At 29.5% G+C, this 20,109-nt stretch overlaps 1 protein-coding gene across 11 annotated transcripts in view; it reads left to right on the top strand.

Moving 5' to 3' along the window:
* LOC116767524 (kinase D-interacting substrate of 220 kDa B) overlaps positions 1-20,109 on the top strand; it is a 39,374-nt gene that overhangs the window by 3,372 nt on the left and 15,893 nt on the right. For 3 of the 11 annotated variants that reach the window (XM_061527326.1, XM_032657887.2, XM_032657882.2), the window contains exons 2-4: positions 16,172-16,306; positions 17,317-17,514; positions 19,484-19,593. In XM_061527326.1, the coding sequence (XP_061383310.1) occupies positions 16,193-16,306; positions 17,317-17,514; positions 19,484-19,593 (422 nt within the window). In that variant the 5' untranslated portion in view covers positions 16,172-16,192. Of the gene's footprint in view, positions 1-11,162; positions 11,558-13,270; positions 13,656-14,391; positions 14,690-14,728; positions 15,363-15,763; positions 15,916-16,171; positions 16,307-17,316; positions 17,515-19,483; positions 19,594-20,109 lie in introns of those variants that run through there. The other 8 variants (XM_061527319.1, XM_061527320.1, XM_061527317.1 and 5 more) reach the window with 7 other exon arrangements.

Raw genomic sequence — 20,109 nt, 5'->3', positions numbered from 1 at the left:
TGTAAGGTCCTTCCAAAAATATTTATTCCATTGTGTGATTAAAATTGTTCAAGTATATATGTATATATAAAAAGTAATCAACTAATAGGAAACTAGTCTCGATTTATAATATATATACATAATTTCAGGTGAATCTTTTAAAAATAATTAATAACACATTTAATATGACAAAAGCTTGTTGAATGTAATTTTATTATGAAATATTATTAATAAAACAATTGATTATGCAAAATCTAAAAAAGGACAGTTTATTTTCTTGTATATAAAATGTGAAATATTTCTTACTTTAATATATTTTTGACTAAACATTCATCAAAGCCATTTTTAGTAACATATTTAATACAATAATTCAGCAACCTTTCGTTTAGAAATTATCTGGTATATTTTTAGTGTTTATGCAAGTGCTTTAATTTTATAAGCGTATCATAAAAGCGCAGGGACAGTTTTAATGCAATATATTTGGCCGACCGCCATTTTGAAGTTACATAAAATAGTCTTATAAAGAAAGGTTAACATATTCAGTATTTTTCCAAGGAAACCCTTTATTTTTATACTTATTTTGTTATGGGAGAGTTCGAAGACAACGATTGGCCTTATATCGCCCGGAATTCTAATAAAAATGTATATAAATCATATATCTGAGGCCACGGCCGCGGCAGTGCCTCCGCCAAGTCTAGCAATGTAATATATTTCTTTTCAAAGAAGAATTTTTGATCATCATAGGTTTCATGCTAAGAAGATCTCATAGCCTTTTATTAAAACGATGAAGGTCAATGCTTGGTTTCTGTGAGTACCCCAGCCAATCGGGCCAGCTAATCGCTAATAACCTTTTCTATTTTTTCTGTTAAAGGAGAGATACGTATAAAACTTTTCACTTCCCAAAAAAAGTATCTTAATTATACTTAAAGATAATCAACAAAAACGATCCATTATTTCTGTGACAAAAAAAAATCGTGTGGACTTCCTAAGAAAAATTATACTTTGTATGAAATTCGGGCTTGTTAACAAGTTTTAAAAATTCGCCCTAAGTTAATGTACTCACGATATTGTATATTTTACGATTGTTTGTCTTTTGTGAACAACAATGGAATCAAAAGATACATTGTATGTTTAAAATTATTGAATATATGTATTTTACAGAGCACAATAACAATCACTTTATTTTATTGCTTTTCATAAAATCTTACATTCTTACGAAACAAGCTATCATTAAAATATTGATAGGTAGCTAATAGAAAAACTTTACTTGGAGTCGTTACAAATAATTACCTTTATTACTGGTTTTAACGTTTATCGCTAACGTAAAACATATTTTCATAGGACTATACCGAATCAGTGAGAGGCCAGTCTGAAATGACATTATCTGTTCTTAAAATTATATGACAGATTCAAGCTGTTTTCTTGTAACATGTGATCATATCATATCATATCTTACACAATTTTTAAAGATGATACACTGATAAACAATTAATATTAAACTGTAATCACAGCAACGCTATAATCAGATTATATTGTTCACCCATAATATCTATGAATATTTCTCCAACATTTGCGAAACACAACACACCCATTACGATAGTAAGCCTTTTTAATTTACTTAATAAGATTATAACATGCAACAAACTTCCTACAAAACAAAACGACTATAAAGAATGAGAATATTACCAAAATTTATTATATTATTTGTGGCTAGTTGATGTAAACTTTTAGTATATATATATTTTTTGCAATTGCTATTATATTTTTGTTATCTTTGTATATCGTTTGAAAGATTACGGTATATTCTGTAACATTATTTTTTAGTTAATCACGATGTAGTCTAGAAAAATTCTATTGTTATAATAGGGATGTCCTACTAATAGAAAAATATAAAAAAATATGTTGATTATGACGAAAATTTCTATTAAGGCGAATGTTGGAATATTATTTTTACTGCTTTCTGCTAAAAATAAACAAAAGCAGAGATTGTTAATTGTAACAGTAAAAACCCAAGCGATCTTATAAAATTTATCAAATAAATATATCGTTTTAATATTTATTTTCTCTAGTGGTTCACTGATATGATAAAGGATTGCTAGGATCTGAAAACTTGATGTAATATACACAGCGTGTAACCAAGGTCGGGTCACGGTATTTTTCGTCTGACCTTATCACTAGCCCTGCTCTGACGTCATCTCGCCCTAATTCAAGCCACTTGAATAAAAACTAAACAAAAATAAACACGATGTAATTAACTTATACTGAGTACCGGGAGTATAACACAGTGCATAGAATACTACTCCTACTAATTACTACTATTGTTTTAGTTGGTTAGCCTCGGTTGACGTTAAACAGGATGTTTTTAGTTACAAACAGTTCGTCGCAAACTCTGAACCGAACACCGTGTTGTATTTTGTAGAATGTAGAATGATAAACACTAGTTAACACAAATTATAAATAGCATAGCTTAACAAATTCTTGTCAATAAGCACTTCGATTACGTAATACCTAAGTTAGATTAAAAAAATTACCTTAATATAAACTCAGCTTTATCATGCAACACAAGTTGTTTGAAGTAATGAACATGAGGTCGTTGTAATTAGAATTTATAACTTCGTCCGCCAAGTTATATATGAGGTTTAAATTTACAGGTTTATTGCTAGGACTATATCGTTAAAGCTGCCATAAAATACAAACGTATCATATGGGACATAAAATATAAATAACACAGAAGAATTTGAAATCTCTTTGTTTTATATTTCTTAATTTAGGCCTAGTAAAATTAAAATCTTATCTAAGATTTTTGAACTTACACTTTTAAATATTTCCTATTAAAATTGAAGCAAAAGAATTCCTAGTCTTTGAATAAATTTTTTAATATTTTCAAGTAAACTGAACTTAGACAATTCAAACCAAATGCTCATTTAAATTTATTACGTAATAAAGTATTATGTGTTTGTATTTAGTGATAGGAGGACATAATGAATCAATTCAGATATTCTATCTATATTGACAGAACGTTATCTAAATCTGATCAGCCTTCTATCCGTTATTGATGAGCTAATATAAATACTTTCACTTCCCTTACATTGATATGCTTGATGTTCTGTTGATATAAACAATATATATCTGTTATTTAGTACAAATGTACTATATCACGTTGGTGTTCGCTTCAATGATATTTAGGTACTTAGTGTTTTGTAACTAATTTTTCTATGAATGCACTCATTCCCTTAATTAGATTTAATTGTAGTTAAATTTTATGTACTGAGTACCGTAACAGGATTATACGGTCTCTTGGTATGAGTAAACATCTTTAGCGATTTTGGCAGGAAAAAAAATAATATCGCTTGCTATACAAATACGCGGTAATATATTGATGAAAAACGTTTATGCTCTCAGTGTTTTGGTGAGCGATAAGTACTCATATTAATGGTAATGGAGAAATGGGTTGGATGTTACGCACGTACTTACTAATTTGTTACTTACGACACACTTATCGGAATAAAGGCCTTCAATTTTTTTATTTTCTATTGAGTATTTCAAAATTTATATAACATTGCTTTAAAAACATAGATTTAAGTTCTTAAAAAAACGCTCAAACTATAAATCGATAAAAAAGCTTCATAGGAATAATAAAATAATAAAAAATACCTAAATATAATAAAATTATAATGATACCTAAGAAATTATTGGATAGACTAACAAATTTCGCAAGTTAAGTGTTAGTTTGAGAGAGATTACTTGTATAAATTAATAACTTCGTCTGTTTCCTGAATTTACTTTCACTTAAAAATATTTTTTAAATTGTGATATTTCAAGCCTTATTTATGCTTATCTATTTTCTTAATTAAGTCGTAAATAAATGTGTACACTTTAAAAGTACTTTAATTTTTATACTTTTCTCTCTTTATAGTTTCGTTATATAATGTTATTATTATAAAGTAAAAAAATCATAGTTTGGTGTTGTGTTAAAAGAGAAATGAATTACGTGCACTTAAAATCTGGCCGCTCAGAGTTTGCGTTTCCTACAGTATCTAACTATAAACTGGGTTACAAGTCACGGCAAAATTGCAAACATATTTATTTACTTTATTAACTAGGGATATTAATTACTTAATAATTTTACCAACTTGTTATAAAATTATTAATTAAAAGTTCAAATTGTTATCAATTATTTAGTTGACAAAAATAACAAGAAATGTTTTTTAAAAGTCAAACCCCTTTTAAATGGCGCTTTTTGAAGGTTATGTCAAATGTTTGTTTTTGTAGTGATGTAACAATATAACGATGAAGTTGTTATCGAATATTTTTGCAATTTTAATGTAATTATATTTTTTTTTCAATCGTGTCGGAAAAAATATATTGAATTGAATGAAAGTGCATAATAAATGCAATGAATAATATTAATGTTATTTATTGGTTATAACAAGTCGAGTCGAATTTATTGGTGTCAGAAATGCAACTCTGAGCGGCCGGACTATATATAATATTATAGATATAAAAATAATCATCAGCGACATCTATCGTCTGTCACATGACTTCATACAATATAGGGATGAATAGACAAATTAAAGCTTACACATTATTATTAAAAGTCTACGCTACAATATTTGAAAGTTACATTCGAATTCCTTCAGTATATTTACAGTATATTTAAACTTAAACAACAACACACATATCTATATATATTCGTAAAATTTTACATTTATAATATTAGCAGGATATTCGACTGATATCAATGACTTTAACATGTTTTATGCTATCTATTTTTTATAATGCATATGGCAGATATATATTATCTGTAAGTATTACGTGAACGTATTTGACATATAAACGTCAATCGCCTTAAAATCATAATAATCTATTCGACGTGTAGAGTTTTGCTACTAAACACAATTTTCTATTATTTAGGTCAAACTTGAGTATTAAAAAAAAATAACTATAAAAAGCATAATTCAAAAGAGGTTGGTAACATTTCGACCACGATAGCAACACTTACCGCTGGCTGGCTAACAATGTTTCGATGACTAATAAAATTGATTCAATTAGGAAGTTCCAATTGTTTCAGTACCTTCTTGGATTTACGCCAGGTTGACCACACCCGAGTAATAATGTATTGTAAATATTTAATTATTTACACATGTTACTATTAAGAACACGAGTTTGTATTTCGATACAGTTGTTTATTATAGTATTGTAGTTGTTACGGCCGCACTACATTTACTTTCGTTTGGAGTGTCAATAAAAATTACTAAGAAAGCCTGTTGAGCCAATAAACAAGCGAAAATAATTCACGCTGCATTGATCTCAATGTTGATATTGCTTCAACAACAGTCCACTTGTAATCAGAACGTGTAAATGTCGCGGTGTCGGTCGTTAGATTTGTAATGAGTAAAAATGTTTTTTTATTATTACTTACAATCGTTTTAATTAACAAGAATCATATATATTATACATTTCCATTATTATATAATATATTTATTTATATATACAAAGATTAATCATATGAATCAAAAGCACTCATAATGTAACTTGTAATAACCAGAAATGTTTACTACCATTTTAAAGTATGTAACTTTTCGTTATCGTTCCCTAGTCGCTGGGGTCGAAACCAGTGTTTACCACAAGTTTCCATCGTCACAATACATACGAAGCGTTTTCAGTTTCGCACATACCCTTCATATTTGTTATTGAATGAGAAACGAGAATAGCTTCGTATGTGGTATGACTATGCAAACTTTTGTTAAGCAAAAAACAGTTACATGTCACAGTTGCTTAGTACAAGTTTGTTTTTAAAATTTCACACCAATCGTTTTGTTTGTATCCCATGTGGCTTTAAGAGATTAATTGGTATAAAACGTAGAAGATACAGTTAAGTTGGATGACTTAAACTCATTATTACAAAGGATACAATTAAAAGTTAGTTGAACGGTTTGCTTTTCAGTTCCTACGTTTACATACCATAAAAAATCTTATACAATGGCTGTTCACGATTAATACGCATTAAATTAAATTATAAATCTTAAAATACGCCGCCATTAGATCTAGAATCACATAAATTTATTATCATATATATGTAAATTATATTTATTGCTAATAAATCACAGTCAATGCTTGCTTATCTTAGGTTTATAATGAAGGTTAGTCGAGTTATACTATACTATAGTAATATAGTATAGAAGAAAACTACGGCAAAAATTATTTATTCCAATAGATCGAAATGCAACTTTATAGTTAATTAGAAACAGTAAAATATATCACTCAAATTTATTTTAGCTATGGAAAACTTAATAGTTAACCTTGTATATATATACATATATATATATTATTTAGCATTTATACACATCATCTTATTATTTTTTTTGCATAAATACGGTTCCGAAAAAACTTAGTGTTATTGATATTTTCAGTGTTTTATTATTATGTTTTAAATTTCTTTAATAAATAAAGATTTATGTCGTTTCAGCGATATATACTAAAATAACACTAAAATGGATTTAATTTAATTTTTCAAATATTAAGATGTACACCTAAGATTCTCTAAATAACTTGGTATCCCATTTGGATGGGATTTTGAATTTAATTTAAGAGCGAATTTAAGAGTGATGTTGGCTTTGAAATTATAATTAAGCTGATGATTTTTGGCACCTCGCTCCTATTGAAGCTCTCCGGATGAATTTGGTGTTGAGAAATAAGATTTTACTATTATTATAACAAAATGAAAAGTCTAATAGTCAAGACACTTCGTTGGAAGTAAATAAACAAGGAAACCTTTGTTTTTTAAACAGTTATATAAATATAGAGTCACTTTGAAAGAAAAATAAATAAATAAATAAACGCTTTTATTCCATTCGACAAACTCTTTCGTGTTTTAACCGCTCGGTACTCAAGATTATAGTTCGTTCAACAAATAAAAACGTTGACATTGGCAAATATTCCACGATTCTAATGCGAATGAAGCCATAGCTTGTAAAATAAAGAAATATAAATGTAACAAAAAAAAAACATTTTATATACACAAAAATAGCATTTCTTTACAATGAAAACCTCTTTTTTTAAATCGATTGTGTAATACCAGATATTCCATTTAATGCTGGATGGAAATAATGCTGTAAGGTGGTGAACGAACTATCTCAGTAATAAATATTATATCTACTCTTGTCTTAATTAAAATTTTAAATAATTATGAATATTTATATTGAATATATAATAATACCGTTTCAAAATATTTAATTGCGATAAACTGTTGTTATATACATGGCTTTAATTTTTGAATTTAATTTATGAAAGATACGTTATATCGTGTAATTATCGTATTAAGGTTATGTATAAAGACCTCTATATCAGTAAATGATCTTTGAAAGAATCACTTGAAGCTAGTGTACTTATACGATAACAATTCAGCGATAAATCAGATATTGTGTAATGATATTTTTATTTTACTTTGCTTTATTCACGTTATGTTATGTAATAAGTGATAAATAGTAAGATTATGATATTATTTTTGTCCGTTTTATTAAATCTAAACATAAAACAACTATAAGGACTGTAGTACGAAATATATATTACTGTAATAAACAATAATAGCCCTAATGAAGCATGTTCTTGAACGGTACTTATTAAAAAAAAAGTAGGTATGTATGTCTTAAATGTCTTGAATATAATTCTCTCACTCGTACCTATTTTGTTATATAAATTCTTTCCTAGTTTACTTCAGCTGATTTGACATAGTACGTATGAGTCATTCGTTTCGTCTTTACCTGCGTACGGTCGCTATTATTTTTATCGTTTTACCTGATAGAGATATTTAATAGATTTGCGCTTGTTTTAATATAGGACATCCTTTGTGTCTTTACGCTTTACTGTTTACCTGTGTTAGTTACCGCCATGACCTATTTATTTATAACTATCTATTATGGTACCTGTTATAATATTTAAAAGACTTGGATAATATATATGTACATATATTATAATTTTATAATATAGAATAACATATTTTATTTAGTTTGCCAAATTAGAGCCGGATTCGCGGAATAATACGTTGACATGACTTTCTCCAACCCATGTTAGGTTGAAAGCTGAAAAAACATGGGGTAAGTATTGGTAATTAAACTTCCCTAAGAGTATTATAGTTTATTAGGACAAGTTTTTACCAATGTTTTATTAAGGTCAGTGTATAATATATTATTTTATTTCTGTCCTTTTTTTTTTACCTAAAAATAAATTTAGTTAACTGTCAACAATAAATATTTAAAAAATACGACATTGAAGTTGAAGCAATTATGAAGTCTGGGTTTATCAGTACATCGGAATTACAATCAGAGCAAATCACGGCGGTGACAAGTATAACGAAACATACATCTCAGTCTAAAAATTCAAAATATTCTGAATGCAGATACGCAACATTGATTAGCAAATTGACAAAAATAACGGTAAGATTAAAATTAATCATTATCATTTTCAAGCTATTATATATATGTGTATATACATACATCATCATCATCATGATTTCAAGCTATTATATATATGTGTATATACATACATCATCATCATCATGATTTCAAGCTATTATATATATGTGTATATACATACATCATCATCATCATGATTTCAAGCTATTATATATATGTGTATATACATAAATCATCATCATCATGATTTCAAGCTATTATATATATATGTGTATATACATACATCATCATCATCATGATTTCAAGCTATTATATATATGTGTATATACATAAATCATCATCATCATGATTTCAAGCTATTATATATATGTGTATATACATACATCATCATCATCATGATTTCAAGCTATTATATATATGTGTATATACATACATCATCATCATCATGATTTCAAGCTATTATATATATATGTGTATATACATACATCATCATCATCATGATTTCAAGCTATTATATATATGTGTATATACATAAATCATCATCATCATGATTTCAAGCTATTATATATATATGTGTATATACATAAATCATCATCATCATGATTTCAAGCTATTATATATATGTGTATATACATACATCATCATCATCATGATTTCAAGCTATTATATATATATGTGTATATACATACATCATCATCATCATGATTTCAAGCTATTATATATATGTGTATATACATACATCATCATCATCATGATTTCAAGCTATTATATATATGTGTATATACATAAATCATCATCATCATGATTTCAAGCTATTATATATATGTGTATATACATAAATCATCATCATCATGATTTCAAGCTATTATATATATATGTGTATATAAATACATCATCATCATCATGATTTCAAGCTATTATATATATGTGTATATACATACATCATCATCATCATGATTTCAAGCTATTATATATATATATGTGTATATACATACATCATCATCATCATGATTTCAAGCTATTATATATATGTGTATATACATAAATCATCATCATCATGATTTCAAGCTATTATATATATATGTGTATATACATACATCATCATCATCATGATTTCAAGCTATTATATATATGTGTATATACATACATCATCATCATCATGATTTCAAGCTATTATATATATATGTGTATATACATACATCATCATCATCATGATTTCAAGCTATTATATATGTATGAGTATATACATACATCATCATCATCATGATTTCAAGCTATTATATATATGTGTATATACATAAATCATCATCATCATGATTTCAAGCTATTATATATATATGTGTATATACATAAATCATCATCATCATGATTTCAAGCTATTATATATATGTGTATATACATACATCATCATCATCATGATTTCAAGCTATTATATATATGTGTATATACATACATCATCATCATCATGATTTCAAGCTATTATATATATGTGTATATACATACATCATCATCATCATGATTTCAAGCTATTATATATATGTGTATATACATACATCATCATCATCATGATTTCAAGCTATTATATATATGTGTATATACATACATCATCATCATCATGATTTCAAGCTATTATATATATGTGTATATACATACATATAGATACATATATATATATATGTAACATAAATAAAATTACAATTCTTATCTGTGTTAGGTCTTTGTGTATGGCGGTAGCGATAAAGTGTAGAATACATTGTGAGTCTATTTAGTCATTATTTGTAACGATAAGTAGTATAAAAATATAAGTACTGACATGTTTAAATTTGCACAGTTTATATAATGATATCATAAATATGTAATTATCACGGAACATTAATTTTGTTAAATTATTTTAGTCCCAGCTTCAGTTAGATCCGGCTTAATACTGCAGTTGATTTATCATGTATATAAGTTTAATGTTCTTATTATTTATTTGAATACAAGCTAATATCCGCGATTTTTCAATGTATTAAAAGATTTAATGTTAAAAGAACGTTTTATCAAAACCCACAAACAGAAACGATTTTGGAAATGTTTTAAATTTTAGACATTATTAGTTGATATTGATGTTTAATAATAGAAGATTACAAACAAAAACATTACGAATGGGACAAAAGAAGCGTATGAATCCGAAATCTTTAAACCTAAAGTGTTTTCTTTGGTACCGTTAAAGTATACGTGTTTTTGCCGTGTAGTAAGGAAGAAACAAAATCACATTCTATTGTTTTCAGACTAACCTAAAAAATCTCTGACGTATTTGAGCGTAACACTTAATTGTTTGAAACTAAAATATCTTGTTTATTTACATTCATTAAAATAAAAACATATTAATTTTAGAGTTTTTATGTTCTTAAACATAAAAAACGTTCTTTTTTCCACATTATAATGGATTCAACGTTAGCTTGTGTTAAACGCGGGGCTAATGCCATCTATTGTTATAATAAGAAATTTCTAAACGGAGCTGCTTGATACTTAGTGAAGGAATGTCATTTATTGATTTTTACCACGGAATGCTACTAGATGGCGTTACTTACATGAAAAAATAGATTGTCGAAATTTATAAACTACGATATTATCTTTAGATCTATATAGCAAAACTTTGAAAAAGTCACTTTTTAATTAATTTAATTATACAGTCTCAATTAGTTCTCAATTTCGAAACATGAAATATATATTTATAGATTATTTATAGTTTAAAACACACATTTATACACACGTCATGTAAGGATCAACAAACACACTGATAAATTTGATAAGCGCTCCTGTGTAATTTACTGCTTTTACTTAAATCGGTACTTATCAATACAAGTGAAGCTACAACGGTCGCGAGGAAATATTAAAACATCGGAAATTTTAAAATGATTGTTTACCCACATTTTCGTGTTATAATGTGTGTACTTCGACGTGTCAATGGTAAATGTGTCTAAGTGATTTAAAGTGTCAGTTATGTAGATGTGATTATTTGTGAAATGTCTTCTTTGCTTGGCCGAGCTGGTCCTTCGTCTTTGAGTGCCACTGAAAGACGGCCGTTGGTGCTTCCATTCAAAGTCCCCAGAAGTTATGGAAGCGTGTTCCCGTATTACAGATTTATGAGGGACGCCCTCGGTGAATCAAATCAAAACGAGGTCACTGATTTTTATTAACAAATAAATATCTTATTATGAAACTCAATTAAGGTTTTTATTATATTTAATATAAAGTGAGATAATTGCCAGGAACTGCACAGTAGTCGTTTCTATTGTCGTTTTAACGATATGAAATTTCTTTAAGTAAATTTGTCTGAGAATTTTGACAAATTAAATGAGAGTTTTTAATATGTTTTGATTTGAATTAAAACATTTATTATATTTTTATCTTCCCTTTTATATTGTTAACTCCTCGTTCCATTTCTTCGCATCACAGCGTAAATATTTACTGTGATATAAATACAATTTTCCACCCGGTTAGAATAATGGTTAAATCTAATCTTTTTAAAATTCCATTTTGAGTCAAAAATCAATAGTCAATAGTCAAGAATGTGGTTTAACAATTAGGTTAACCAAATTTTGCATTTATTTAATTAAATTGAGAGATTCTCAAAAATTTACCGTAACTAGTATTAAATTAAGACCGGTAAAATTGGACACCAAAATGAGAATCATCCCTAACTTACTTATCCGAGCAATGTTTATTAAGATTATGTTATGTGTTAGTTATACTTGCTCGGTATTGTTAAAATTATAATATGATGTCAAGTGTAATGTAGGTAGATAAGTTCATTGTATTAGTTTCTGTCATTCCGTTTTTCTACTAAGCACAATATACATATGACGAATTCAAAGTTTTATTGAATACGACAGATCCAGACTCCATCATACTCAGATACCACCTTGCCTCAAATTTTATTATAAGACTTGCGGTTTACGGAAAATCTCAAGTATTGTAAAAAATAATTTATTTCAGAACTAAACATGGAAGTCATTAAATACGTTCTATTATTTCTTTTAAATCAAGATATTTTTCTTTAAATTTTACTCTTATTAAAGCATCATTATCGATTTATCAAATAAATTTCCGATTTTTTTTTACTATTATGTAGTTTTTTTTTTCTCGTATATATTTTATTGTTTAATAATAAAGGAATGTGAAAATAATATATTTTAAGGTATCAATATCTATAGTTCTATATTAATAAAAGAAAATATTGGAGCATCTGTTTGTATTTTGTAATTTCAAATTAAAAGCATTCGCTATACGCATATAAAAGTTTACCTATATGATACCGAAGTCTAAAGAGTAATTTTTGAATTTTTTATTCGTCTTTCTGTTTGTTACGTCTAAACTCCAAAACGGCTGGATCGACTTTTAAAATGAATTTACTCGTAATTAAGTAATGTCTCAAAGAATAACTAAGGCTATTTGTATTCGAATTTGAAAATGTATTTAAGCAACTGCTCATTCATTTAAAGGCAGATTTTTAAAATTATTATGTTACGAAAGGGTTTGGCCTGAGAAAGTTCCATTGTGTCCAAGTAAGGATTTGGATGAAGGGATCCTCGAGAAAACAAAAAAAAACATCATAAGGGTAATGACTCGTATCTCAAAGGAAACGTTTTATTTTGCGGACAAAATTTCAAGCAATGGTATTTAATATTTTTGACAAAACTATTCTGTTTTGATTTATAGACATCACAAAACTACTTCATCATCTTACTGGGGATTTTAATCTCTATGCAGATTTTTAACCGTTTATCCAATTGATATATTTTCCATGATATCTCAAATTTATATTTAATGAAGGTGACATTAATATTATTATTAAAACAAGTCATATAGTGGTATTATAACCACTTTGAAAGCTTTAATGAGATTCTTATAATTTGCAATGGGTAAATCAGTTCGCCATTGAGTTTTATAGAACTGTGTAACGAACGTGTAACGGTAAACTATATTATCTCCATATTTTATGGACCATGTAAATTATGGTGCAAGGAAACTGTGACTTAGTAAATGTTATGTTGGAAGTTCTTATCCTAGAATCAATATACAGTAAGCTTGTGACTAACACTATAAAAGGCTATGTTGACCGAACCCTGGGCTCATTGTTAACAAAAAATTCACCAACTAAACGCGAACATATCTTTACCAAAAAGTGAACCAAAAATTTGATTGAGGATATTATGATTTGAAGCCGGATAATTCTAAGAAATGTTGCGCGCCGCTTCTTTTATACGGAATAGACAGGTATCAAAGATATGTGAAGGATAATTTTTATGTGTTTCTTTGTTCGTACTTGACGAAACAAATATTTTTAAGTAGACACTATTAATAAATCTTTCAATTTTATTAAAATTTATTCCTTATTTATTTATTTAATAATTTTATCTAGCATCGTTAATTTAGTATAATAATGGAATCGTTTTATTAATTAAAAAAACAATATATATTTTCCTTTTTATTCCGTTCAAAATGTTGGAGTTGGTTCTCGACTGGCGACGAGCCAGTGGGCGGAATCCTGAAACCCCGTTATTCCTTTTGCCTCCTCACAGAGCCTTTTTACTTTGATTCCTTTTGGTTTTTCTGTATGATATAACAAACTAGATTGTAAGGACTGGTTTTTATAAACACAATAGTTATATAGTAATCATCGGATGGTACTTACGTCGATGTCATAAAGTACGTTGACTTTTATTGCACTATAAATAGAATTCGAAATGCACATTGATATGTAGAGCGGTCAATAAACACTGATATTATATTCGACGAATGCGGAAACTGACTACTAATTTTTATGTCCGTTAAGGTTGTGTTGGGGAATTTAGACATTTTCATCTTTATACAAAATAAACTTTTGTTAGCTATATTTAGTGATCAGATATATATATGAAATTAATTATGTCTATTCAATTATAATTAACTAACTATAGGCGAGTTGTCTTACTATTGAAGTATGTGCATCTATACCCACTCAGTAGCAGTAAATCGTTTTTTATACGAGATAGGTGATGTTATTGTTGTTACCAAAAATAGTTATTAAAAATATATATACATCAATATATTGATGATTAAATAATAAGCACGAGTGATGTGCCGCGCTGGCGGGGAGGGTTGTCGTTTCACGTTTGAACTGGTCTCAAGTGTAGTTCACTGCCTGGTGATCGGCACACTGCGTCTGACCACCGAGCGGCATGCTGGCCTCCGAACGTACCGTCCAACACCGCGCCGCCTCGGCGATCCTAAAACGATTATCATTAGGAAGCTTCAGCACTTACTCTCTTGTACGTATAGTGTTCATTCATCGCAACCGCCCACAGCCCGCCCTCGTGCCGCGCGCTCTAAATACCCGCCCATCGTCATCGCGAGACGCTCCGTGTTCCCTGCTGTTAGTCACGGCGATCGCAAATCTGTCACTGGACGTGTCGCAGAGCGCTCGCCTATTATGCGTTTAGTCGCGATATGTCCCAATCACCCGAACTGCCTAAAACAACTAACGGCGAAAATGAATACGTTCACATACGCTGTCTCATCGCCAATATACACAAACCGAGAAATGTGTCGAGGCCCCCGGTGTCAGAGTCGCCACTGGAGGTAGTTAAAGAGTCACCGACGTCTTCTGATGCAGATCCCAGCTGTTCCGAGTCCGATATCTCCGAAAAGTCGGAGATATCAAATGCGAACGATACAAAAAACACTGAAGAAGCTCCTCCAAGACGAGCTAAGAGCAACAGTTTCGCTGGTGCTATGCTCGCTCCTCCAATGTTCAACAAGCGACGGAGGCCCTCCTTCCTTCATCTCGCCGTCGGTGGTGGGAACGAGCACTCCGGGCCTTTGTCAGCAGGGTCACACTTCAACGTGCCACGCTTCACTGTCACAGCACCACCTGGAGAGCACCGCCGTTTCAGTCATGGCTTCCCGTTCCATGGCTTTGCTCTTCGACGTCATTCCAATACGGTCTGACATTATACAGTATGAAGTGTTGGTCCTGACATAACAACACCGATTTTGGATTGCTGTTTTGAAGCACTGGTACTAACAAGCATGTTCACAGTGTGTTCTTTTGTTTTGTTTTCAATGATGCGCAAGTGTCTTTTATTTACTTTTATTAATACTTTCAAATTTATTCACTGTTCGACTATTAAGCGTATAACGTAATTTGTTTAGTGATTTTTATCGGATAACAAGTATAGACAGATGATAATATAGCTTAGGCATAACTATGGAATATATAATTCCTCATATCAGTAACCAAAACGTCACGAAGATATAAAAAACAGAATAATATAAATGTATAACGTAACCCAAAAGTTTATAAAGACTAGTCGTCTTGTGATAACTCTCGTTATCATTTTATCTATAATTAATATTCATTCTAGAGCGTGAACTGTGAAGTGCAAAACGTTTATGTTGGTTTTAGTGATATTATTGGTTTTATTAACATTTACATAAATTACGTACTTTATACAATAGGGTTGTCATGTTACGTTGGAGTTTACAAGCGGCTGAGGTGCAGTGACGTTTTAACATTTAACACCAAACTTTTAGTATATTATTAATATAAATAACAGTCTCTGAATAACGTATCTAGAATTTATTTTTTTGTGTTACATGAAAGAATAATGCCATAATTATATTGAAATGATTTATAGTTTAGTTACAATTACAATTTCTTTAACTCCGCAGTTAACAGTTTACTTGTTCTTGACTAATAAGCTTATCAAAGGTGTTTGTTTGTATGTGTGACGTTTCTTTGTATGTTACAGAGCCTTCACCGCACCGAGTCGATGGTGTCCCTGGCTTGTTTCAAGACGCTCTCACAGCTGGTCAACACCGATGGGAACGAGTTGCAGAACTTCCTCTCGTCTAACAGAAATATCAACGTCGACGACAAAGACGATGTAAAACATTTTTGTTTCAACACTTAAAGTAATATCTGATTAAAATTTAACAAAGTAACATAAGAAGCATTCTTATATATTCTCGTTTTCCTTTTGTTATTATATTTTCATAGGATAATTTAGTCAAATCGCTTTTTATATAATGTATTAAATGTTCACGAGGACTTGTTTTTGTAGTTTGATATTTAAATTGAAATCTTATTTACATATATATATATGCGTTATGATTAGTTATGTATTATATTTGAATGTCATGTTTTTAATATAATTATATATAAGTCGTGGTGACCTAGAGGTTAAAACCCCGCCTCTCGTGCACGAGGGTGCGGGTTCGAAACTTGGTACGTACCAAAGTGATTTTTCCGAGTCATATGTGCTTTTTAAGAGTATTTAGACACCAATGACTACTATGACCAATGACGGTGAAGGAAAACATCGTAAGGAAACCTGGACTTATAATAAAATTATCAGTCTGAAATCGCCAATCCGCCTTCAGCAATCGTGGTGATATTAATGCTTTAATCTTCTCAATGTGACAAAGAGGCCTTTGCCCAGCTGTGGATACCGATAGGCTGATGATGATGATCATATATATTATAATATTATATTAAAACAAATGTACCTATATATAGCGATACGTCGGAGATATTTATTATATATAAATAGTCCAAATATAAAAAAAAAATATTTTCGTTACATATAATAATGATAATGGGTTTATTTTTTTAAGAATTCTTATTCTATGAATGAAAAACTACATAATTAGTGTTGTTGTATTGTTAAGTATGCATTAATTAGTTATTGATGATCCATTGTTAGTCATAAAGTCTATCAGACGAGGCTTATAAGCCAGTAGCAATGAAATTAGCCCAGTGTGGAAACATCCGCGACAGTGTACATATTCATATTAAAATTAATAAGTTAATTAGATATAGTTATATTATAAAAAGTGAAATATGAATAATGTAATATCAATAAGGAAGAGTCGTATTAAAAATGGTACGTTACAGAATGGTACCACCGCGCTCATGGTTGCGAGTGAGAGCGGGCGGTTGTCGGCGGTGCGGTTGTTATTGGGCGCGGGTGCGGACGCGTGTGCCGCGGATGGTGATGGATGGACCAGCCTCGCGTTCGCAGCCAGGGGAGGACACCTAGCTGTCGTACAGGAACTTATTGACGCCGGCGTCGTTATCGACAGCAGGGACTGTGTGAGTCGACCTTTTATTTACTAGATTATATTATTTAATGTAATGATGGATCTTGATTTTGTTTCCAAATTTTGAAAAATTTTTGAACCGGCAAATTTATTAAATAACTATACTGACATCGTTTTCAAAATCATGGCAGATAAAATTGAGAATAATAATTACAATTTTCAATCACGTAAGACTCGGTTTCATCATTTTTGTTTTATTTATAATTCTACGCACAAAAAACTGTCCATTTTAGTTTCATGATGAAAACTCGTGTTAAAAATGCAATATTTTACCTCACATGTGTCCCAAGTTTTATTAACATGACGCAAATCGTGAACAATGTCGTATTAAATAAGTATTTCTATTTGTGAATCCAATTAAAAACCAATACCCATTCAGATGCATTGGCCTAAGTTACATAGAAAAAGTCAATATTTGTAAGGGAATGTTCGAAGAATATAATATATATTTCACCCGTACTAACATTTCGTATGAAAATCAACTAAGTAATTGTAATAATTTTTTTAATCGATTTCGTATAAATATCGATGCCAATTGCTTCTTTAATAGGAAATGCCTTATTATATATGTACATAGGATACATTAAGTCGTCAATGGAGACAATTTTTTACATAATTATTCAAAAAAGAAATCAATACTCTCTAACAGAGTACTGATTTGCCAAATGTTTATGTATTGTCTAGTTATATAAACTTAATGTCACCCACCTTTCGATATTCTACCATAATTTGTTGATTAACACGAGCTTAATAGTAGGATAGAAATGTCGTTATGTTTGAAAATACACTAGCGAGGAATCATTACGGATTGACATATATGTTAAATTCGTTGCAATACTTGCAATGTTTTTTAAATCAATTACTGTACATTTAATACATCAAAATATACGTTTAGTTCATAAAGATATTCTAATTATAAAATTGGCTGTTTTTAATTGCACGTTCGCTTTATTTTTAAAGTGCTGAAATTTTTTAAACTAACACTATTAATAGTATGATAGTAGTGTTTTTGTTTCAATTCTTTATCGATAACAAAAATGGAAAGACAAATATCCCGAGATCGTGTTTAAGATAAAAATATTAATTTAACTTATCTTTATAAAAATATGACCGACCATTTAAATACTTAAGAGTTATTACTGTTTGTTTTTATTTAGCATCGTATTAATATAAAATATGCTCTTCATAAATCTGTTGATTGATGATCCTCTTTTAAATGAATCCCTGGGAAGATGTTTGTAAATAAACGATCAACGTTTTTTTATCTTCGTCACTTGCGCCAATGATTCGGGAAACACAAAAATATAAAAAAAAATATTTATTACTGTAATATCTTTTTAAGAAGAATTTACTATCAGAATAAAATTATTAGCATTAAGGTTTCAGCGGATGCACCATGCATAAGATTTGACCCAGAAAACTTTTGAACCAACAATATATTCTGGACAGTACACACAAATAAATATTAGTTCTGGAACATTGCCAAGGTTTAGAGACATCCCCACATTCTTAAAACTGGTTAAAATTAAAATACAAATATAGTACAGTGGTCCCCTTTCATAACTTATTAATAGAGCGTTCATTCTCTGCCAATAACTAATTGCTTTAATTAAATATACGAGATCAAATACCCTAGTTGTTAGGGATGACGCGTCTCGGCCCGATCTGTTGTTGGTCAATTAATTACAGAGACTCAACAAATGATAAACATGCGTCACTGTGACGTGTCAGTTGAATTGAAACACGTAATTTATGAAGTAGGTACCCTTAGTACGAAATTGATATATCGATTTGTAAACGGTAATGCTATAGTCTCCCATTCATATATGGTTCGTGATAGTTAAGTAACCGAGGATTGCGGAGTTAAGTTGTAATTATTAGTAAGTATGTAGAGGATGGACAGTATTAAGGTGCAGGACTTGATACTTTTGATGTAATTAACAAATTAAATATATATATAGGGCGGATGGACGCCTCTCATGTGGGCTTCATACAAAGGTCACGAAGACATCGTCGTCTTGCTCTTGGAGAAAGGCGCCGATGTACACGCACATGGCAACTACAACATAAAGTAAGTCATAAAGTATATATTTTATTTGATGTATAATAATCTTATAGATTTATTGCCCCATCTCAAGTAATGATCGTTACTGTCAGCTTCGTCATTTACAATCAGATATGGTGCTATTGTGATCCGTTTGAATAATTTAAAAATATATTTCATGATAATTTCCTTCTAAGAATACATCCTCTTTGTCGTCATTCGTCTATAATATATTATATCATGATATCTTGTATACAAAACAATATAGAATTTTTTTTTTTTTTTTGAAAAAAATTTCTTCAGTAACTACCTAACTTCGGAACAGAGTACCATTTTTTTTTTTAGTTAATATTTAAGTAACATAATCTATTTTATCAGAAGTCAGAACCGGTTCTTATTGTATTCACTATAAAATCTTTCCTTTTGCTTCTTCATCGGATCAATGCATTCATTACGCACATAGAGGTGTAGTTCATGTCAAACGTAAATAAGGTAAAAAGAATTGTTACGGATTTGTTTTCCTTAGTTATTGTGACCTAATTC

Source organism: Danaus plexippus (assembly GCF_018135715.1).
Source record: "Danaus plexippus chromosome 9 unlocalized genomic scaffold, MEX_DaPlex mxdp_24, whole genome shotgun sequence".
NCBI lineage: Eukaryota > Metazoa > Arthropoda > Insecta > Lepidoptera > Nymphalidae > Danaus > Danaus plexippus.
This window is presented reverse-complemented; position numbering and strand designations above follow the sequence as displayed.